We start from the raw sequence: 23,826 nt of genomic DNA on the forward strand, positions 1-23,826 counted from the left end.
CCCTAGGCCATGTGGCACAAGCCTGCTCTGAACTGTTCACTCCAATCATGTCATCTTAAGTGGTTTTTCCACAGTCAGGGGGCTGTGTGTGTTTCAGTCTGCAGGACAATCCCCTCACAGCCACACATCAATAATTCACTGGGGAAAGTGACAGGAGGTGAAATGACAAATGAAGATGCACACACATGAAGTGATCTGCGACAGTGACATCACGGCTGACGGCAGACTGTGTGGAAGCTCAGCAAAGGGGATGCAGCAGTTATTTTTATAAGATGTAGGTGCTTCTAATACTTTGAGCCATTCAACCTCCACTTTAGTACACTGACATCGTTTTGGTTCCATGTGTCAGCTGATGCGACTCTATTTAACTCCGCCCTCTCGGTTCGAGCAGGGACAGCGAATCAAACATATCGGGGGGGGGGAGTCGCAACAGCAGCAGAAGGAGGAGGAGGAGATCCTCAACTTGGCTCTCCGGAGTCGGTCCCCCCCTCCTGACGCGGTGCAGTCTTGAGCTGTCCACCGGACCGGTATGCACTATCCGCGGAGGAGGAAGTGAGCGGAGCCGACCGTGAAAGATGCAGACGGAGGACATGGAGGTACCTATCATTAATAACCTTAACGATAACGGCGACAGACAGAGGCCGAAAGGGAAAGATGTGTTCAAGGATCAGCAGAAGGAGTCCGAGGTAAATTCAAGTACAGCACAGCGGGCTCCCACAGCTCCTGGTACAGGAGCGCACTGGACGGCTGTGTGTGCGTACGTGTGTGTATGTGTGTGTTGTTGCTGGGAAGCTTTCAGATCAGCTGAATGTCCTTTCCATGCAGCGAGTCGTCGTCTTTGCTCCAGAGCATGCATGCGGGCAGACGGCGAGGTGTTATTTTGGCAGCGGCTCCTATAAATAACCCAGCGGTCATCCTACAGCGGTGCGCAGCGTGGGGGACTGCAGGTGGTGAAATGTGACTGCTGCTCCCAGGACCACCGAACGTAACTGCATATCATATTTATGTCCTCGTGGTGTCCTTATGGCATCTGGAGTGCATCCTCCATTTAATCAATCAGAGAATCGGATCGGTTTTTGGCAGTCCGCCTGCCCCTCAGATGAGCATTTATTGGTTTTATTTGGTATCTTTGTGAAAGGAAGGATTTGGTTTAGTACGCTTTCTTGGAAACTGAAATAAAAGTGGCTGCCAGACAATAAAACATGTGCAAATTTAAAATCTTTGAGGTTTGAACTACAGTATGAGTGATATACTGGTGGCACAATAATAAGCCGATGCTGGCCTGTTATAAATTTAGAATTGTTTGGGATACATATGAATGCTTGGGGCGCGTCAGAGACCTAATTTGGATGCTACAGTCCCACTAAATGTACAGTTGTTTCCAGTCCCATACATATCACCAGCAGGTGCCCTCCTCTGCCTTCTAGCTAGCTCTGGAGGCTGTTATCGTCTAATGTAAACTGATAAAAACAGAGAGGCACAAATGATGAAAATATGTAGTCAGCGTAAACGTTGTGAGTTAGAAAGTTTAAATTTGTAATGCGTTTTATATAAATGAGATTGTATTTTAACTCAAAGTGAATCAATAAATTATCTCCCTACACTATTAGACCATAATTGCCTTCTGAATTATTGCTACACGTCAGGGTGGATCAATGCTTTCATGTCATTTGCACCAAATATCGATCCTGTTGCAAATCGAGACTCATCCAACCAGGCAATGTTTGTTTTTTTCCAATCTTCTGCCTGATTTTAGTGAGCTTGTGCAAATTGTACCCTCAGTTTCCTCTTCTTAACCGGAAGGAGTGGGACCCATTGTGCTCTTCTGCTGCTTCAGCAGCAAAGATGCTCTCCTGCACATATTGGTTGTAACAAGTGATCATTTGAGCTACCGTTGCCTTCCTTTCAGCTTGAAGCAGTCTTGCCATCGGAGAAATCCCAGTAGATTATCACCTTTCTTCCCCCATTCTGATGCTCAGTTTGAATTTCCGCAGGCCGACTTGACTGCATCTACATGCCTAAATGTATTGACTTGTTGCCACATAACTGGATGATTAGTTATTTGCATAAACAAGCTGTTGAACAGGTATACTTAATGAAGTAGCTAGCAAGTGTATGTAAATAGAATATTGAGTAATATGTTGATATTAGAGCCTTTTTACTGTCTAAGAATTTGTACCTGCAAATCCAGTGAGTTTGTGTTTGAACTGCTGGGTGTACATTGGAATCAGCCAATAAATCTTTTTTTTTTTTTTTTACATCATTGCAGTATCCTTTTTTTGATAAAACAGACTGAGGCGGTCCCATAGGTCCGGTGTATAAGCATATTTTCTGTGGTTTAAAGAGTGTTTAGAGCCACCGTAGACTGCTTATGGGAGTCACCTTCTGTAATATGGACCTGTAAACTGTAATCTCCTCCGCTATTTCTAAACTTGACTGGCGAGGCTTGTTGTTAAGGCTCCCTCAGTGCTCAGCAGCTATAATTCATCCTCCTCATGAAAAAATTACTAGATGATGGGCTTCATTGGTGGGGTTACTCGGTCCAGATACATAAGAGATGTTACTCAGAGTGCGTTGAAGCCGAAACCATTCAGAGTGCTTTGAAAGAGGACGCTGAATGTTTTTTGGGGGAACTAGAGCATATTCATCATACGGTCAATGGATTGTGGGATAGGGGGTTGGGGGTGAATAAATGAGGTTCCCTGGCCTCTACAGTTGAACCAGGAATCTCAAACCTTACTCAGTCGTGTACGTGACTTTGTCTTGCTGGCTGGAGTGGTCATCGGTTGTCCATGTTGGCATATGTTGGTAGGAGAGGGGGCGTTCAGCCTTGACACTGCGCCCGGTGTTTGCACGCTGATGCGGTGTAGAGCGTGCAAACACAGGAGCCGTGCCAGTTCAGTTTGGAGCCGTGGCAATTTTGGTTATCAGCTGGCGGCAAAGAGAAGAGGAATGGTAAACGAGAGTGAATGGGGAAAAATGAAGGAGTGGAAGAGAGAGACTGGGTAATTGTAAGGAGAAATGTAAGAGTAGCAGCAGACGAAGAAGAGAGAGGAGAGGCATGAGAATTAAAGAGAAACATAAAGAGACATGTCATTTCGGTTTGGGCAGAGGAGTTAACTTCAGTTTCAGGGATGCCAATGGAGGACTGAGGGACTAAGAGACTCAGTAATATAATCTATTTAAGTAATTTATCAAGGCTAATTAAGCCTAAGTGAAAGTGTTAAAGGCCTTGAAAACACGTCGCCTCAATCACTTTTACTTTCAGGAGTGGGCTCTTGCATGGTCACACAATTTTCAGTGTAAGCTAAACAGTTTGGGTTGTTCTTGAATTTTTGTTTAGTCTTCTGCATAAAACTAATCGACTAAGAAAACTAGTAATCCTTGGAATTTTATGCATTGTTTAATTATTAATGATGAATAATGTTAATAAAGGATGGTTTTAGCTGTAATATTATAGTAGCTACTAATCAGATGAAGTTCACTTGATAAAAGTTGCCTGACAAAATTGTTTGTTCTGAAACATGTGTTTGTAATGCATGAAGTTAAAGAGAAGACCAAAAATAAGAACAAGTCCAAAGTAGGAATGTCACACTATCAGAAATGTTGTTGTTGGTACTAGTACCAGCATTACTTACCTTAAAGCTATAAGTTAGATTTAGAGCCTAATAGACATGGGAGTTTTAAGACGAATACCATGCCGATAATTGACGAAAATTCGATATTTCGGCCAATGTTTTTTTCTGCTTTCAGACACAAAAAACATAAACATACTTCTCTAATATTTGTTATGTGCATTTATTTATAAGTCTTTGGATTCTTTAATTATCTTGGACCTTAAAAAACAATGATTTCATTGTCAAAGATTACTCCTTTACCTTCCAAACATATGTTTGAAATAGGGAAGTTGCCCCCTGGTGGACAAAATGTGCAACAGCAACACTCATTTCTCCCATCTATTCTTTACTTTTGGCCGAGCTCTAGTTAGGGTCTTGTGATGACACTAATTTCTGTCCTCTGCTCTCCTGGGCTTTCTGTTGTGTATGTTTTATCATGTGGGCTTGTCTGTGTGTAAAGCGCTTTCTCACATACACTAACCAGAGTGTGGTAATGTGAAGACATTAATACTCAAGGTGTAGATGACTCTGTAAATTACTGTGAGTGCCGTAATTCCTCCCCGGCAAGTGTTAATCCGTCTAAAATGACGATATGGCTCGTTTTCATAACTGTCCCTGGAAAATAAAACCCTTACCACTGTCACCAACATCCCCCTAGCTTTGGTTCACCCGCCCCCTTCAAAAACAGACAGCCAAGGATAAACACTGCAGAGCCTCCCTTCTGCTGCTTTAAGGGTCACGATAAGCATTTTCCTTCAATCATTCTGACTCCCAAGTGGTTTTCATTTCCTGGTTTATAAATGCAGTAATGACATCAAATTGTGTTGCTCAGGCTCTCGGTCATAAACAAACTGCCATCTGATGTCCTGCATATTCTACTTCCTGCTGACTTGGTTGCAGCAGGTATTTATAGGAGACATGGCAGCACACAGTTATTTAACCAGGATGCCTGACTCAGAGAGCAGATCCTTATTTACAGTCCTGGACCGGTCCCCAGGGCGGTTTGCACAGGGTTAAACACGGCTCACACCCTTAGCCTGAAGCTAAGTGCTGCCAGGAGCGTTTCTTAATTCTCATTAGCATAACATGAATCTTTTATAATCCCTGTAGAGAAATTTCACTTCACGTTATTATCAAGCACAACCCTTTCACCACTTTGTTCCTACCCTTACAAGGTTTTAAAAGCCTCTCTGTATGGCTGCATGCTACTTACTGTGCAGTGTGTCTTGGTGCAAGTTAGTAAGGTGTCATTATGTGTACTGTGCATCCTGTTTCCCTGCAAATGAATTTGTTTCAAAAGGACAGTGACTGCAGGCCTTTCTGCGAGCTTATCTGCCCATCTCCCTCTGTTGTGTGCGTGCGATTACATGCTTACCCTCCCAACTTTGGTTTTACTTGTTTAGATCTTGAGAAAGGCTTCATAAAATGCATTCATAATTTATTAGGTCTGTCTTGGTCAGTAAGCTAGCTAGACAAAAGAGTCTGAGGCTGCTGGGGGTGTTGTTAGTTTGGCGAGATCTCGGACAAAGTTACATTTTTCAGTTGTCTTGCCCTAAGGTTACGCTCTAAATATGACTGTGTGTGTGCGCGGGTGCGTGGATCACATACTGTTCACACGCTCACAGATTTTGAGTGTTGCGATTGCGTGAAACATGGAAAATGTGTGCAGCCTGTCTCGTGGGTATTTATAAATCACAGGGTGAGGCTAATGTCAGAGCTTAGAGAGACCTTTTCCTGGATACAGTGGATAATCTGCTTTGATATGGGGGTGGGGGCATGTTGACTCCTGTGCCTTCTCTTTCCTCTTGTTCTGGTGCTGGCTAGGGAAAGCCTTCTCTGACTGTTCAATTAGGCTGATTAAAGCAGTAGCTGTGTGCGTCCATAGAGAGCACCTGTAGCCATGAGTGAGTGGCTCTGCGTAAGAGGATCTCAGAGGAAAGATGTAAATGACTAATCAGCACTGCCTGAAAAAACAGCCACCAGTAAAAAGCCATGGTGTGTGTGTGGGTGATGTGTGTATGGATGTGAGTGCAAACAGAGTACATAGTAATTGTAGGTGTTGGGATATGTAAATATCCCACAGTATGTTTTTGCATCTATTTCAATGTCTGTGGGCGTTTGGGGAAACTGTGATTAACTGAATTCAGCTACATTATGTATGCTAATGTGTGTTTTGCTCTTGCAGAGCTCCATGGAGTCTCCAAACCTGGAGTTTGAGTACGGCGACACGGACACACTGACTGCTGAGCTCTCTGGTAAGACCACAGACCGTCATCCGTTGGCTTTGGACTTTGTATTCGAAGCCTCAGAATGACCATTTTGACCACCGCTGCGCTTTTGTGGCCGTATTTGAATGACAGGTGCGAAGTTTCACCCATCAAAAATGGAGCACAGCCATCTGGATGGTCAGTACCACACAGCGGGCCATATTACTCGTCAAACGATTCCAATAAAATTACTTTAACAGCCACCAAAAGCGAAAACACGATGCAGGTGCAGATCAGCGACTCGATTGACAATCTGTGTTGGGACACCTGTCAGTCGAAAAGCTGCCAGAGCAGACTTACAGTCATGTGAAAAAGGAACATTTTCACAGGGCTCGATGCAGTGCTGTGCATCTAGTCTGTGCATAATAAATATTCTCCATTGGGGAGGAATTTTGGCTCACTCTTCTTTACACCGTTGCTTCTGTTGATTAAGAGTCACTGACGTTCATTTATACAAAGCTCTCTTAGGGTCCCACTGCAGCATTTCAGTCGAATTGAGGTTTTGACCGGGCCACTGCAGTCATTCTTTGATTCTTTTCTTTTCTTTTTCAGCCTTTCCCTTTGTAGATTTGCTGGATTGTTTTGGAACATTATCCTGCTGTATTTCTCAATTTTAGCCAAGCTTTAGCTGTCAGACAGATAGCCTCACATTTGACTCAGATATGGACTCAAATGTGAAGGCCATTTGAGTACAGTTATGTTTAGAATACAAGTTTGAGATGATCTGAGCTTTGTGACATGGCGCAGAACATCAGAACATGGCTAAACAATATTGGAATATGCTTTCACATTTAAAAGATACTTTGTCGGTACTAAGAGATCCAAGATATGCCAAGAAAATATCCCCCAATTTTTAAGCCCAAACCAACCTATACAGAGGACTTTGCGGTTGATCTGTCTGCAAGGTACCCAGGTCCTGTGGCTGCAAAACAAACCCAAATCATCACCCCTTCACCACCATGCTTTATAGTTGGTATCAGATGTTTACCCTAATATGCTGCGTGTGCTTTCCATCAAACATGGTGCTGTGTCTATTACAGTCAAATGTCACCTCAAACACTTTATGTTGTAAGGCAAACACCCTACAATGATACAGAGAAAACCCCAGCCGTGAGACAACCACCTCTGAGTAAGTACTTTGGTGACAGTGGGAAGGTAAAACTCCCTTTTAACAGGAAGAAACTTCCAGCAGAACCAGGATCAGGGAGGGGCAGCTGTCAGCTGCAACCGATTTGTTCAGATGCAACTTTGCAAATCTAGTGTTGAATAGCAGGACCTGGCTGCTACTTTTTCTCCTAATTCTTATGGAAGCAGTGAGTGTGGACTGTATAGACTGCTGTGAAAACTTTCTCATGACTGCAGATCAAAGATCTATGTCTGCTTGTTATGCATGACAGAGCTCTTCGCCCACAGAATTCCTACGGTGACACCCCTGTTTCTACTTAGCATAGGAACGAGAATGTGCCATTGATTTGAAAAATAAATCAAACATCCACATTCCTCAGGATCCTTTCAGCTGTTTTATGTTACACATGCAAACAAAGAGAGTCGGCGAGAACAGCGATGAAGGCGCAGAACAAAAATCTTTTGGTGCGTGCTGGTATTTTTTTTTTTTTTTTTTGCCACGCACAGAAAAAATGACTAACACTAATCATTAACACTGATTATTCATTCAGAACTGCAGCATCTGTGTAAGGTGGTAACAGCCTGTACTTGACTTGGAGCTTGGTTAATAATGTTCCTTTCAGGGCCGAGTACAAAAAGATTATTTAGAGAGCATATTATTTATTTTCTCCGATCCGACTGGTGTGCTGAGAGAAACGTTGAATAAGTGTGTCGATTTGAAGTCAGAATGATGGTCCACCTGGTAGATGGCAAACGGCAGCTGATTTGCCAAAAAGGTTAGTCACACACAAACGGGCAAGACAGTCACCGCGGCTTTCTGCCGACAGCTCCTCGGGGTAAGGGAATGACGACTGCTCCGAGAACAGGAGGAGACGCGTGACTGTGTGACGGATCTTTAGACTGCGCATGAAACAGACCGAAGAGGACAGCTGCTCAAAGCATCAGAGCATATAATAAACATCATACGGTTACAATAATGTGAATGTGAAGGGGATGCATACATACAAACCTGAATTTTCATTATTATATTATAACTTACGGCAGAAAATAATTCATCTCCTTAATTATATGCAGCATTTACAGTTTGTCATGTGCATGTGTGCTTTTTGTGTTGTGCATAGTGGGCTGCAAAGTCGTCCTATTTCATTCTGCTGGTCTTGATGTAGGTGTCTTATTATAAGTGTCGCTATAATATTGAAAGGCCCTTAAGCTCTGTAAAAAATCTGGGATTTCCGAGTTAAATTTGTTGTTTTTCGCTGTAGATGGAGGTCTATCTGTGTCTTGACCTCACCCGTCGAGCGTGGGCGGACGGATATTTTGCCAATTCATAATCTCTTTGGCTTTTAGTAGATTGCGGAATACGTTTTCTTTGCACTGCATTGTTATTTGGGTTATTTTAATCGGTGTTTGCACAGCACTGTTGTTGTGATGCTCTTGGTTTTGCAGGGCTTTGGAATGAAGGTTGTTTAGAGAGATAGATGCAGAGTGATTTTAAGAAAAAAATCTGAATTTTTGCATGCTTGTTAGTGGATCTGCATAAATCCTTATTTACATGCATACAGCTGTGGTTACTGAGTAATGTGCTACTTTATTAGTTACACCTTGGACTTAATGGACTTAATTCTTAGTGGCGTCAATTCAACAAGATGTTGCACTTTCACCACCACATCCTCACTGTGCTCTTTTCTATTGAGTGACATTTAAATGCCCACACCGCCATCACCATAAGCCTGAACCATTGACATAAGGCATGATGGATCCTATCAGATTCATGACAAATTTTGACTCTACATCCAAATATCGTAGTAGAATTTGAGTGTTTTTTTCAGTCTTCTGTTGTCCAATATTGTTGAGCCTATGGTAATTTTAGTGTCTTCTTAGATGAAAGGAGTGACACCTGGTATGGTCTCCTGCTGTAGCTCATCTGCTTCAAGGTTCCATGTGTTCAGAGATGCTCTTCTGCATACTTTGTTTGTATTGATTAATTATCTGAGTCACTGTTGCTTTCCTATCAGTTCAAAACAGTCTGACATTCCTCCTCTGACCTCTTGCATCAACAATGCATTTTCTTCCAGAGAACAGCCGCTCACTGGATATTTTCTCTTTTTCAAGCCAATCTCTGTAAACCCGAGAGATGGTTGTGTGTGAAAATCCCATTAGATCAGCAGTTTCTGAAATACTCAGACCAGCTCATCATCCACATTCAAAGTCACTTAAATCACCTTTCTTCCCCATTCTGATGCTCACATTGTACATCCACAGTCATCCAGACTGTGTGTAATTCATTAAGTAAAAACCACGAAAAAATGCAGTGTCTGTTGGACTCTCATTCAGATCCATCCCTAGCTCTTTACAAACCTGTCAGACGCACGTCTCTGGGTGTGACTGTACTGGTCTATAATGGAGGGACATCTTATCATCACATTTATTTATATGTACATTATATGAAGCCGGAAATGAATTCAGACTTATGATAAACACGTCTTCAATTAATTCTTTGTCTCCAATGTTAACAGTAAATACATTTATTTAGTTAGAGCTTATACAAGTCTGCATTAGGCCAGACAGACTCAAAAACCTTCTGAAAATCAGTAAAATGTGAATTTCTTTTCTATCAAGGAAATCTAGGACTCTTGGGATACTACGGAATAATTCATCTGGACAACTGCTGATTGAAATACCACAGCATGGTTTGATTTATCCAAGCCTTTTGGAGCAGATGCCACAAAAACATCCCAGTTGCATTACAATATTGAACAGCTTCAACACTGCACAATGCAGTTTAGGGAGTGCTGGATTTGAGCATTTCATTTTTAGCCCTTAACTTTAAAAGCCTGATGGGGTACTGTCGTCAGTTCACCGGGCCGGCAGCATGGACGCACGCAAGTTTGTGAATGTGATAACTTAAGAGCAAGTTGACGTAGGAGCTTCAAGTTGATACCATAGGTATATCTACTAAAGATCTCGGGCGAGTTTGAATCTCGGTGAGCTCAACCTTAAAGTCAAGGTCAGAGGTCAGGTTTTCTCAAAATCTTTTGATTCGAGAACAAGGCGCTGTAGGATTTCGAATCCTCTGCTAGGAGGCTCATCTTTCTTCTGATGTATTCTTTTCATTCTCTTACTCTTGGGGAATTATTAGCGGGTTTAAATTGCTTCTCAAGCTCTAGAATTAACTGGAAATTGGTTTTCCATTACTGAGTGGGTTATAGTATTTATTTCATCCCTGATTGTATCCTGTTGTGTCCACAGAGCTCTACAGTTACACAGAAGAGCCAGAGTTTGCCCTCAACAGAGACTACTTCGAGGAGGACTTCAGAAGCCATGGTAGTGTGTGTGTGTGTGTGTGCGTGTGTGTGTGCGTGTGTGTGCGTGTGTGTGTGCGCGTGTGTGTGTGTGTGTGTGTGTGTCCCTTCAAGTTCCAGAATTACAAGATTGCACTTGCACACTAAAGGCTGTAAAAGCGACGTGTTCAATGAGCTGCTGTGGTTTACAACCTGACCGGTGAGGTGAGGCGAGGGTGAGCAGACACATCAAAGCTCTGCTCTTTTAAGCTGTTCAAAGAATTGATATCCCTACAGATTGAAGGGGCCACCCTTAAAGCATGTGATTAACGTTTGGTTATCGAGAACAAAGTGGCTTTTCCAGTCTGTACGTCGGCGTTATTATCAGCCTGACAGTATCGAGCTTTAATACGGTGTTGCTTTATCTGCTTTTGTGTGGAAAATTGTATTAAATTACGTTTTTCCTGTTGAGCAAGAAGAAAAACTTTCTTCTTGATTTATTTTATTGTGACAAAGTCGGGTTTTCTGTATTGAGGGAGGTATTATTTTTAGGTTTAGGGCGTTACATCAAGTCCTGCAGAGACGGTGTCGAGGCGCCCTTTGTAGACAGTTTGAATCAGAAGTGAGTGGTCCTCGCCGTCTGTCACTTTCCCTCCATGCTGTGTGATGATGAATAGCAGAATTAGATGAGAGCTTCACTGTTTTATGGAGGAACAGAGGACAGAGCTGCCTGTTTGCATCACTGTCTTTCCATTAGTGTTTATATGTGCGGTTTCCTGTTTGACTCGTCCTTTTTGTGGACGTGTTAGTGTAGCATGTGAGAGCTCATCAATGTTTTATGCTGCTACCCTCCCAGTCACTCTCATGAATTACAGTTATTATCAAGGCACGTCTAATTGATGGTCTTTGCTGTTTAAAAAAAACGTTTTTTGTGATGTGTGCTGAAATTAGAACGTTTTTTGTGTGTTTTCCTTGCACAAGTGAGATGTGTTAAGTTGAAAGAGATCAGTGAGGATGCTTTACTCCTTAATGCTTATCACTGCCTGTCTAATCAACTGAAGAGTCTAAGAGTAGAAGATGGGAGGAAATAAATCCCATAGTCCTTGCTAGAGACTGAGACATTTCTGCAGTGCTGCTGTTTTTGTAGTTGTTTGAGGTGCACTCAGACTTAGTTTTTGCTAGTCTTAAAAGTAGTGTTTTTTTAAAGCATACATCAGGTTTCTCCTCATTGCTTTCAGCTATCTCCAAAGCTAATGCAGTGAGCCACAACATACAAGTCTGCCAAAATATCTGAATATAATGGATTCCCAGATGGCAGAACTAACAGCTACTTTTGCAGTTAGCTTAATTAATTGCATGCACGGCACAGTGCAGTAAAATTAAAGCTGGAAATTTGCACTTTAATCACATCTTAATTGTTTGATATGTAATCCACTGTGATGAAGAAAACTCCTAACGAGAACAGGAAATGATAAGTACCTCGTTTGTGCAACAGCCAATGAGAATCCTGGGTTTACGACATCCATGTTACTATAGGAAACGGCTTTAGTGCAGCACGTAGCAACTGCATCATTCCTTGACCGTAGCAAACCAAGGTACGAGGACTGTGTCATTATTATAAAATTATTTATTCTTGTTATTTTGAAAAATTAACTTCCCTGTAGATTCAGATTGTTTTCAAGTTTCTTTTCCTCACTTTTTCCTCACTTTTTCCTCCACTCGCATTAAAAAATGCTGCAAAGTGCATCAAAACTTTGAAAAAGTCGACACAGATACACTCGGAGTTCTCTAAGGCACAGAAAATTTTTTTTTTTTTTATCTGACTGCAACCTTGAACCTTTTGTTTCTGTGTCCTTTCTGCAGCTCGAGGCAGGCGGTGGATCGAGCTGACGGTGGAGGAGCAGAGGGCGTATGTAATGAGGCTGCTGGACGCGCTGGAGGTGACGGACAGGGACAAGAGGCTGAAGGTGGCCAGGGCCATCCTCTACCTGGCTCAGGGTGTGTGGGCTACACAAAATACAAGCCTTTTTCACAGCAGACATTTAGGTTTTAGAGGAAACGCACATGTCTTGCTGTTAATATTAACCATGGCTAAGTCTTCAACAAGGTCGTGACAGTGAGCCAGAATGCACAGCACCTGAAATAGAATGATTTCATTATTTACACCGGTCACTGCTATTCTGCCATCATTTGCTTCGAATAGTCATCACTTCTCGCCTTGTTTCTCCAGGAGTGTTTGATGAGTGTGACACAGAGGTGGATGTCCTCCACTGGTCCAGGCACAACATTTTCCTGCTGTACGACATGGGCATCTTCACAGCACTGCTGGAGCTGCTTAGCATGGAGATAGAGTGAGTAACACACCCTGGTTATAAATGTAACATTGTTCTTTATGCAGTGCTGCAGGGATGTTTCCAGGCTGGGTTGCGAAGCAATCCTGGGGGAGTAGATGCTCCATCGCCCTCCTCGCCCTTCTTGTGGATCGCCTCAGCTGCAATGCCCGTTTGGGTCCCCTTCGCTGGGGCGCCCCCGGCGGGTTGACTTAGAATGAGTGCAGACCAGGGGAATCCGACTGTTTAATTACTCTTACATGTTTCAGATCATCAGTTTTTAACATTAGACAAATATAAACTAGTAAATACAAAATGCAGTTTTGTAAATGATGATATCATTAATTGAGTGAAAATGCCAACCTCGTCTTGTGTGAAAAAGTAATTGCCTTGTAAACACAAATACAAGTTCACGTCTTAGTCTAACTCAGAATAAGTAAGGGAGAGAGGGGCTAGCATTCCCTGGGGATCAGAGAGAAAACAGAGAGAGAGAAGTGAGGAATATGCAGAGGCTGATGAAGATGGTCAGCCAGGCAGAGATGAAGCTGAAGCTGAACAGACAGATGGCTGTGATCTAATCATAAATCCAGTCCATCATTTGATGATGTGGTCAGTTAAAGATGACTAATGTATGCAAACTTGCCACTTTAGTTACATGGTCATATACAAATGTAATGATACTGGGAGCGCATTGTAACTGGATACATAGCACTACACCTCTGTTCTTCATTACTTCAGAGAGGCAGAGACACACAAAAGGCTGCTGAGGAGAGACTATAGGTAGCGCGCCGCCTGTAATCAACAGACCCCTTCAATGGGAACGTGGCGTGACAAAGGCTCCTTCAAGCCAGCTTTGCTGCTGCTGGTGTCAGCCTCAGTTGGGCTTCAGTGCTGCTTTGTTGTTACATAAGCTGCTGCGAGGCATCTTCAAGTTGCATAGAGCTGCAGAGCAGGGCGGTTTCAGCAAGACGAGCAGGAAAAACATGATGAAGTGTTAATCATACAGGTACAGGTAGTCTCACCTGCGATGTATTCAGAGACTGGCTTGCCACGTTCAGATAATCCACTAAAATCATGTAGCGTTTGTTCCCGCAGCAACAGCCAGGCGTGCAGCAGTGCGGTGAGGAAGCCTGCCATCTCTCTTGCAGACAGCACAGAGCTCAGGTAAGCAGCATAAAACCGATTCAACTTCCTGTCTGCTTCAGATCAGGAGGCCAATAAATACCGTTTAAAAATAACCAAAGTGCTTAACTTCATGCCATCTGGCCTAATCTGCAAAATGTAATTGTATTCGCTGACTGTTGTCCTCACATTCATTTTCACTCTACTTCTGCCTAATGAAATTGATTTTTTTTAACACAACAGGCCTTACACACAAACACATGAAATCATACGATTCACACACATACAGTAGCGCCGTCTGTGCGTTCCCTAGATGAACACTTACAAATAATTACAAGCTAGACGAGTGGATTTGCCCTTAATTACTGCCGCAGAACCGAAAGCCATTCTAGTCCTTTTGAACCGAGCGAGAAGCTTTGTTGAGCGAACAAAGCATTTAATGTACAAAACACCACCTGTATTGCATCAGATAATTACGAGGGAATGGCTGCATTATCCAGCCAGAGCTCGGAGATTATTTTCTCCTAAATGCACGAGCAATTTGCAAAACCAAGCGCTACTTGCTTATAATTTCCTCTGTTATATCAATGATTCTTGTACTTATAGGCCATTTAGGGCCATTGTATCTGGTCAGGGCAGCAGTTAAATGCATGCCACACACAGACAAATGCACACATAACCTCAATGTGTCCATGATGAGTTCTTTGGATGTTTCTTTTTCTCGCAGAGTCTTACTGAGCATCATGTACTTGATGGTGGAAACCATTAGAGTGCAAACAGAAGACGACCGACCTGAGTGGATAGCAGCCAGAGAGACCTTCAAGAATGAGCTCGGTGTGTGCGTGTGTGTTTATTCAGTATTTTGAAGTTGCATGAGTATATCTTTTCATTGGCTTTCATGCTGCATGTCATTTTATTCCATTTAAAAACATTGCCTTTGACACCCCCCTCCAGCTTCTCCTCTTTACAACGGAGAGCCCTTTGCTCTACTGCTTTTCACCATGGTGACCAAGTTCTGCAGCATGAACGCGCCACACTTCCCCATGAAGAAAGTACTACTGCTGCTGTGGAAAACAATACTGGTCAGTGTGTTACAGTCATGGTTGTTGCATGTAATGCAAATAAATCTATTTCTGTCAATGTCTGCATTTTTTTTTTGTTTTTTTAAATAAAACAAGTTTCACAAACACTCAGTGCCCACTTCATTATTTAGACCTTCCTGGTACCTGGTTGGGCCTTATTTTGCTTTCTTAGCTGTCTTAATAGTTTGTGGCATAGATTCAACAAGGTGCTGGAAATATTCCCCAGAGATTTTGGTCCATATTGACATGATGGCATCGCACAGTCGCTGTAAATTTGCTACTCTGTTGCATTGACATCTGGTTTTATGCTGCTGGAAGCAGCAGTCAGAGGATGGGTACACTGTGGCCATAAAGGCATGACAAGGTCAAAAACAGTACTGTGTCTTGTAGGCTGTGACGTTTAAATGATACAAAATTGCCACTGCGGGGCCCAAAGTGTGCCAAGAAAGTGTCCACAGTATTACACCAGCAGCAGCCAGAACGGTTGATACAAGGCAGGATGGATTCATGCTTTTATGTTGTTTACACCAGATTCTGACCCTGGCGTCAACAAGGCATTTTCTCCCAGAGAACTGCCAATCATTGGATAGTTTCCTTTTTTTTAATACAATTGTCAGATGGCTATGATGTGGAAAATCTGAAATATACACAGCCCATCTGACACTAACACCATGCCAGGTTCAGCCACTTGGATTGTCTTTCCTCACCATTCTGGTGCTCAGTTTGAACTCCAGCAGGTTGTGATGACCACGTCTACATGACTAAATACACTGAGTTGCTGCCATGTGATTGGTTGATTGGGGGGGAAGTCAAACAGGCTAATATTGCCCCATGATGGGAAGGTCGGGGGTTCGAATCCACTGAACGGCTACCCTGAGCAAGGTACCGTCCCTGCACACTGCTCCCTGGGCGCTGTACTGGTGGCTGCCCACTGGGTGAATGGGTTAAATGCAGAAGAGTTATTTCCCTATGGGGACTAACACATACACATTATTGTTTACAAAATTTATTCCGCTGTTAATAGACATTACTTAAACTTAGTTGCTAATGTTTGATAACAAATGAATCATTGTATACCTGGGTCTTTTCTGTCTTCCAGTTTACTTTGGGAGGTTTTGAGGAGCTCCAGGAGATGAAGGTGCGACACCGGGAGCGTCTCAACCTGCCCCCACTGCCAGAGGACAGCATCAAGGTGGTCAGGGCCATGAGAGCAGCCTCGCCCCCGGCCTCCGCCATGGAGCTCATCGAACAGCAACAGCAGCAGAAGAGAGGCCGCCGCAGCCGCAGGGTACTAGCCCTCAAGCACACACGGATCTCACACTGAAGCTAAATCCATTTAGACAACGTTTAGGTGACAGTGTCACTTTAGTGTATATTGCTGGCATGCTGTTATTAATACAAACTAATGTAATGTTGATCAGTTTCATCTATCTACCCTAGTAGACTCTCACACTCTAACTCTTTGCTGGGTCACCTTTTTCCAAAAGTTCCAACATCATCAGTTCCCTGCTGTAAGTCAGTGACCACAGATGATCTTGGTGCTCGGACAGCTTTGAGAATCCCAGCCTCTCTATTTTTTTTAATACTACAAGGTTTGACTGGACAGGCTTCCTCTTTAATTGCCCCTCTTCCTTCCTTGTGTCCCCACAGAGTGCCTTTGTTGATAGCTTGGAAGGAGACAGTCCTTTTCCCAAGAAGCAGGTCTTTACCCACAAGTTCCCTCTTATTCTCCTGCATTTTCTTTCTGCACTGAGCTAGACTTTTTGCACTCCTCTCCCACATCCCTGCAACCCGCCCCGTGCAAAATCTCCTCTCTCTGCCTCTTTGGCTTCCTTTTTCTCCTTCTACCTGCGTTTACTTTTCTCCTCTACGTGTCCTAACTGTTGCCATTTAAAACTCATCCAGTCCCGACCGGATGCACTGCACTTGTCAGATAATTTACCTGATTTAAATTGGAGTTTGAAGTTATCCACTGGGCAAACTCTTTAGTGTTTGAATAGATAATGGATTGGCAAAATTCTGATGTTATAGATGGTTTTGGTGCAGCCTTACATTCTGCCTAATTTCTAATACTCCATTTAATTGTTTCCAGCTTCATGCACATGTGTGTATTTCTTTTGCTTTCCTTTAAGTCTCCTGTTATTTTAATCATTTTTGCATGCTTCTGTTTTAATCCTCCAAGTGTCCCTCATTCCCTTCCCCTGCTTTGCTTTTCCATTTAGTCTTCTCCCCTCTTTTATTTGTGCTCATATTCCACTATTTTCCCCTCTTTTCGTTACTCTTTCTTCCTCCTCTTCCTCCTGGGGCGGCAGGGTTTGAGGGACAGGGCTGACTTGCTGGCTGTAATCACTGGCGCTGGAGCAGTCCCATAAAGAAAGCTCACTTCAGACATCAACAGTAGGAGCATCTCCCTTGTAGTTTTCATCACATTGCTACTGGGTTTGGTCTCAAAAATCACCTTGCACCGTAGAGTGTGGACTAGGGGTCAATGTCTTTAAAATGCATTCATTGAGGAGGTGAATTGAGCTCACCGCTACTGTAGTTTTACTTCTGCAGGTGCTGTATTGTAGGTTTCAGTTGACCTCTCTCTTAAATGGATGGCATTAAAAGCAGTTGCCCCCTAACCCTGGTAGAAAAAACCACTAGCTCTACCTCCCACATAGCAGAGAATGGCTTTTCCATAGAGAATGGCTCATGACACAGTCTCACCTTCTCCTCTCCCTCTTCCCACTCCCTCCCTCCCACCATACACTCACTATTAGTGCTCACTTAGCATTAGCGCTACCACTGATACACCAATACTGTACATCAACTCCAGTAGCTCAACTAATGCCCCGAACGCTGACTCATGCCTGATGCTTGCACTCTTACCACAATCATTCATTGTAGAAGTAGAAAACAACGATGCTTTGTGTGTGTGTGTGTGTGTGTATGTGTGTGTTTGGCACTTAAGAGTTCAATATGAACACTGTCTTTTTAAGACTGCCGCTTGCGTTTTTACCCGTTTCTTCAGATGTGTGGTGTGTGGTAAGTTCAATCAGACATGCTGCTTGTGGTGTTGTGGAAGTCTTTCTTCAATATATCACATTTGTTTCACAGGTTTTTGACAGGACACAGTAACCTAAGAGAGTTAAAAGAACATTTCAAGAAATCTGTTGCTTCAGTTTTTTATGCGGAATATCTGTTAGCTTAGCATAAAGACTTAAAGCATAATAAACATGTGTCTGTGTAGGTTTCCAGCCATCCAGCTTATTTCAGTCTCACGCTCTTGAGGTGAAGGCAACTGGACTTCATGTAGCAGGGGACTTTATCAAAGAGTGTTTGGTGGCTAAAATGAGACAAACTGCCTGTGCCTGACCGGCCTCAGTGAGGTTAAAGGAAAAATAGGATTCAGAAGTAAATAATAATGCAAAGGGCCGAATGCCTCCAGGTCTGGTGTAGCATGACGTGCAATTAAACAGCTAACCCAACTCTAAGCTAATGTTAAAAAACAAATAAATATCCTCCTATAAGGTTTTTTTATAGACTTTTTATTATTATTAAACATACCTTAGCTCTAAACCTCAATAATTTGCTTTAGGGGTGCTGGTTGACAGCTTAAATATCAATGACCAAAAAGCCCAAAGAAACAGTTAGCTTAGCTTTGCGTATTAGTATAGTATCAGTATTTGATAGTAGTATTTTGATAAAACAAACATAGTTCCCTCCAAACGTCAAAAAGACTGCTATTACTGCTTCTAATGTGTGTTAATTAGTGAGCTTTAAAGGTGTTTGCAGATGCTATAACGCTACATTTAATATGGAATGATGTCAATTACTTTCGTTTAGCTTCAAGGGGAAGCTGCCACCCTCTTTCTATTTAAAGGTTAAGAGGAAGGCTATCACTGCCTCAAAATAATGAAATTTGATATTAAGTGAGCAATAGAGGTGGAGATCCCTAAAGCTAGCCTCCTGTATACAGCTTCATATTTAAGTCACACACATATACACATCCACCCACACAGGTGTATTCATTCCTGTGTAATTAGACCACTTCACAGGTCTGTGTGGGTGTGTGCAGATATATTGCGGTTTGTTTTGCTGTTAAGAAGCTGTGCACATTTGTCATTCTCATTATTGTAACTGTGACATGTAAATCTCAACATGTATTGACTTCAGCTTCACTTGGGTCGTAATTAGCCTCTGTGCTAAGGTGATATGATGCATAATAGTGGAGTCAATCTTCTCCTCTGCTATCCTTTAGAACAGTATAAGATGTATTTCCCATTGAGGTACACTTACACACTTTTTTATGGCTGTGTGTTTTCAGTGTGACCAGTATGTGGTGCCTCACAAATACCTCCGTCAGCAGCTTTCTTTAATACTCCTCCTGCAGCAGGTTTGCTTCAGCTGTCCCTGAAGAGTCCTCACACTGAGGCTGCATTGCTATAAATTATATACTATAGGTCCAACTAATAACCACATATGGAACGCTTGAGCTGAAAGTGTGTAGTTTTTAGTATGCGTGTGAATTTTTTTGCACTTTAATTAAAACACATCGTCTTATGGAGTAAAAATGGTATCTGGCGCACTGCTTCCTGCAGTCTAGATAGAAGCACTTTAATTCCTTTTGCATGATTTTATATACATTTGCAGAGAAAAAGGTGCTTAAAGCTGATAAACTCACAGGTAAAGTTTATATGGTGGATTTTCAATCACTTCTTGGTTTTGCAGTGAAAACTGAAATTTATTATGTCTTAAAAATTTGGACGAGCTGCTAACTCCTTGGTTGCACAGTAGGTGCATATCTGACCTCCTTCCCCTCCTCTCCCCTCTGTCTCCCAGCCCCTGGTCAAGCAGGACAGCTTGGACACGTACAACGAGCGAGACCCCTTTAAGAACGACGACGCCCGGGACGAAGAGGAGGACCCTGAGGACACGGACAGTGGTATTGAGGGTGAGGTAGACCCTCTGGACCGCGACGTCATCATCCAACCGCCACCACCGCCACCTCCTCTAAGACCACCGACAGAGAGGGTCAACTTCCCCAAAGGTCTTCCTTGGGCCCCTAAAGTCAGGTTAATAAAAAAAATGTTGTTGCAATCTGTATTCCTAAAAGTCAGAAAGTTGTTCATGATATGACGTTTTATTCTACAAAGGTTCCAAAGGATTGGTTGGTTTGTTACCACGGTGACCACTGGGGTACAGGAAACTTCAGCTGGGACATGACGGGAAGGTGGTGTCTGTTTCCCACCCTGGTTTCGAGAAGTTAAAAGTAGATCTTAAACACAACCTCCTCCAGATTTCTCTCCTCGCCAACGTCCAACAATATGCTCTCCATCTGTGTATTTCAGACAGGAGCCTGGGTGTCTCTGCAGGGGGCTGCTGTTGAATAATACATCTCAGAGAAGACAAACACGTTATAGCAGTGCATCAGTTAAAGCCTTTTGTTTAACTGAGCCGTGTCACTGGGCGCTCTCGTTACTGTGTGTTTTTTCTTTTGTCAGAGCGCTGCATCACACAATGGTGATTAGACTCTGATCAGTAGGAGGTTCTTAACCCTTCTCACAGAGAGCAGCAGCAGCACACCGTGTGCCCGATGAGATTTGAGAGGGAGCTGATGCAGTACGCTGTGACCTTGTGTTGTGTGCGTTTATGTGGGTGTGTGCGCACATATTTGTGGCTTAAATCTCGCTTAAGTCTGCTCCTGTGTCTTCAGGGAGAAAGACATCGAGCACTTCCTCGAGACGAGTAGGAACAAGTTCATCGGTTTTACTCTGGGGAAGTAGGTACTTCATCTAAGACTGTTAAATATCTGTATTCATTCAGTTTTTGCCGACTTCTTCATTCGAGTGCTGTTCGTTACTTTACAGTGACACAGAAACCCTGGTGGGCTTACCCAGACCCATCCATGAGAGTGTCAAGACTCTTAAACAGGTGAGTGTGGGAATTACTGTGGGATTATTTTCTATGTTTTTGACTTAGTAAGTCATTCTTACACAAATTCACATTTCTAGATGCCCTTATCCACTTCCTTGTGGATATAGTCTCCGTTAATCAATACTCCCACACTGTTGAATCCCCTTGAAATTGGCCTCCCACTGAAAAATCCATAACGTCTTCATAGAACAGACTGATATGCTTAATCACACAGCTCTGGGTGTCAGCCGACGATGCTAATTAACAATTATTCTCATATGTTTTTGTTTTTTTCTCCAGCATAAGTACATGTCCATTGCTGAAGTGCAGATCAAAAGGGAAGAGGAGCTGCAGCAGTGTCCACTGACTCTGGTCAGCAATCCTACCAGACTTGTGTATAATATAGAATGTATTACAGGGAGCAGGCACAACTGTAATAATTTCTCCAAGCACGCCTGATTTCAGACTTATTAGGCTTATGCACCAGACACAGTAACCTCACAAATACATTAAAAATGAAGAAAGTACCATTCCCATCAAGCCAAACTCTTTGCCAGCTATACATATTTAAGGTTTAGAACTGCATCTTGCACAGTTGGCATAAGCGGTCCTTCAGATCTCTGTCCACTGATCAGCTACAGCCGTAAACCACCTGCCTGATACCGTGCTGGTGCCACGGCAACATCTCTGCTCCAGTGTTGTTGGAGCCTCCGTGTATCCGACGTGTTCCAGTGACTGCCGCGGGCGTTTACTTGACATATACAGTACATGAATCATAGGACCCCAGGCTTCCCAGCAGAAGGTTGCATCCTAAATGTCTGAGGTCCTCACCCAAACTCTGCGGGTGATAACAAACACCTGTGAATGTGATTCATGCTGCTAGTGTCCATGACCTTATCCCGTCAGTCACTACCCACAGCTTGTGACAGCAGGTGAACATAAATGAAAAATATATCTATATATACCGGAAATATATATATGCGTGATACTGCATAGATCTAATTCACATAACTGCAAAGTATTTAACCCCATGTTCAATGCTTATGTAGGTTAAGTTATGGTCCCAAAAAAAATCAACGCAAAAAGTTAAAACAACCAAAAAGCCAAAACAATGCCGGTTTTTGGAGCATCTCCAGGGCAGGTGAAGCCAGTAGGACCACAATGGCTGCAAGAAGGAATCATGTGATCCAGAGATCTGTTAATTCTCACCAATACAAAGACATTGTTCTGCCTGTGGACAGATGTTGTCAGCGCGGTAACATTAGAACTGTGTGAAATACAGTGGCTGATGTCAAACTTGAGCATGAACGTGAATATAGGTCTGGTTCAGCAACATTAACTCGATCGATTGGCTGTGATCACATCATGTGATTGGCTCTAATTTCCCCAATTCTGTCAGTGTTGAGCTTATATCTGCCTTTGTTCAGGTGTTTGAACTTAAATTTGGAAGAAAGATTCAAATGTTGCCATATTGAGCACTCAGTGTTGACTTTCCACTGTATGCACGTGTTATCTCCCAGGGTGAAGAGGAAGTGGAGGACACAGCAGCAGAGATGCTGTACCTGGGAATGCTTCCCAACCTGTCACAGTATGTGGTGAGTGATTAATGATTAAATTCTCACCGGAGTTATTGATCTTTGTTTAATAAAACCAGCTCATTAAATCTTTAATAGTCTAACACAGAGTCTCAGTGGTTAGCAACTGTCTCTGTACTGGTTTCAATCATATTTCTGATAGCACTTCGTGCTTCTTTTTTTTTTAGCTAGCATTAAATTATTGCACATTATCTCATATGAAATGTGTTTTGTGGAGGACAAAAAAGCTTACAAGATTTTTAAGAGGGTACTGTAGAAACTTGAATGATTAGCCTGTTATTATTCCTCTATTTTTGTGTTCTTTTTTGCATCAGATTGCCCTCCTGAAGCTACTGCTCGCAGCAGCTCCGACCTCCAAAGCCAAAACGGACTCCATCAACATCCTGGCTGATGTGCTGCCTGAGGAGATGCCGTAAGTACTGCAGAAAGACTGCTGGGATCCTTGACTGTCTTTCTTTTCTTTCCCCTACCCGTGCTGCTGTTTTTTTTTTTCTTTATTTTGTCATGATGCTGTAGATATCTAGAGCCATATTTAGATGAGACAGTTTTGAAGAGTAAACACACTTTTGCTAATAATGCTCAGTGATAATTAAAAAAAGATGCAGTGTGGAATAAAAAGAAAGAAATTCTCTCGGGAGCATCTTTGCACTGCTGTTTATGTACGATTTATTTTTATTTTTGTCTAATCACTTGGCAAGAAAAAAAAACAGCCTGCTTTTCTTATGGATTTTCTTGGCTGTTAGCACTGGTGGAAATGCACTACTTGTGGGTTGTTCGTGGTCTGTAGGATGGCTCTGTTTTAGATTCGCTGACACGCCAATGAAAGGAGAGACAGTTTTCCTGATGCAAAAACACCCACTCAGAAAAAAGAAAGATGTCTGATATTTTCATGGCTGAAATCCATTTCTTTTTTTTTTTTTTGGTGAGCATGTTTTGAAACTACGCACTCGCTCACCTGCCTGAGCTGGCAGCAGAGCCATCAGAAGGCCATACAGGGTGCCTGGGTTCAAGTCTGCCCCAGTTTGTTTCCTGCGCGTCTTCCAGTTCTGTCCTGGCTAAAAAAAAAGTTTTTTAAAAAGCCCAAAATAAATCTTATTCGATCTCCTTCTGTGCCTGTCACTTTGTCAGAGAAGTGATTATACTGTTAAAGACCCAAAGGCCTTACAGTTACAGCGTGTGTTTCTTTTAGTATCACCGTCCTGCAGAGCATGAAGCTGGGAATCGATGTTAACCGGCACAAGGAAATCATCGTCAAGGCCATCTCTGCTCTGCTGCTCCTGCTCCTCAAGCACTTCAAACTCAACCATATCTATCAGGTTACACACACACACACAGACACCTTCACTGTGCCCTCCTACATACACCTTAACTTACTTTTCCTCCTCTTACATGTCACCTCTCTACCCTGATAAAATCCATACACCTCCCCCACTGTAACCTCCCCAGTCCTCCGCCTGATTAATCAGTCAAGTGTGCCATCACTTTCTCCATTTCATCCTCCTCCCCCCC

General features: G+C 42.8%; 1 protein-coding gene across 3 annotated transcripts in view; it reads left to right on the top strand.

Moving 5' to 3' along the window:
- Positions 1 to 378: 378 nt before the first annotated feature.
- Positions 379 to 23,826, top strand: part of strip2 (striatin interacting protein 2) — a 28,110-nt gene continuing 4,662 nt past the window's right edge. The window contains exons 1-17 of one of the 3 annotated variants that reach the window (XM_013908784.1): positions 379 to 686; positions 5,803 to 5,872; positions 10,259 to 10,333; positions 12,154 to 12,288; positions 12,521 to 12,641; positions 13,716 to 13,784; positions 14,470 to 14,576; positions 14,697 to 14,824; positions 15,924 to 16,112; positions 16,475 to 16,525; positions 19,649 to 19,881; positions 20,523 to 20,588; positions 20,677 to 20,740; positions 21,023 to 21,094; positions 22,243 to 22,317; positions 22,632 to 22,729; positions 23,507 to 23,633. In XM_013908784.1, the coding sequence (XP_013764238.1) occupies positions 576 to 686; positions 5,803 to 5,872; positions 10,259 to 10,333; positions 12,154 to 12,288; positions 12,521 to 12,641; positions 13,716 to 13,784; positions 14,470 to 14,576; positions 14,697 to 14,824; positions 15,924 to 16,112; positions 16,475 to 16,525; positions 19,649 to 19,881; positions 20,523 to 20,588; positions 20,677 to 20,740; positions 21,023 to 21,094; positions 22,243 to 22,317; positions 22,632 to 22,729; positions 23,507 to 23,633 (1,791 nt within the window). In that variant the 5' untranslated portion in view covers positions 379 to 575. The remainder of the gene's footprint in view (positions 687 to 5,802; positions 5,873 to 10,258; positions 10,334 to 12,153; positions 12,289 to 12,520; positions 12,642 to 13,715; positions 13,785 to 14,469; positions 14,577 to 14,696; positions 14,825 to 15,923; positions 16,113 to 16,474; positions 16,526 to 19,648; positions 19,882 to 20,522; positions 20,589 to 20,676; positions 20,741 to 21,022; positions 21,095 to 22,242; positions 22,318 to 22,631; positions 22,730 to 23,506; positions 23,634 to 23,826) is intronic. The other 2 variants (XM_005725163.1, XM_013908785.1) reach the window with 2 other exon arrangements.

The sequence above is a fragment of the Pundamilia nyererei genome, unplaced genomic scaffold (assembly GCF_000239375.1).
Source record: "Pundamilia nyererei isolate P.nyererei 1_Seehausen unplaced genomic scaffold, PunNye1.0 scaffold00014, whole genome shotgun sequence".
In the NCBI taxonomy this organism is placed as follows: domain Eukaryota; kingdom Metazoa; phylum Chordata; class Actinopteri; order Cichliformes; family Cichlidae; genus Pundamilia; species Pundamilia nyererei.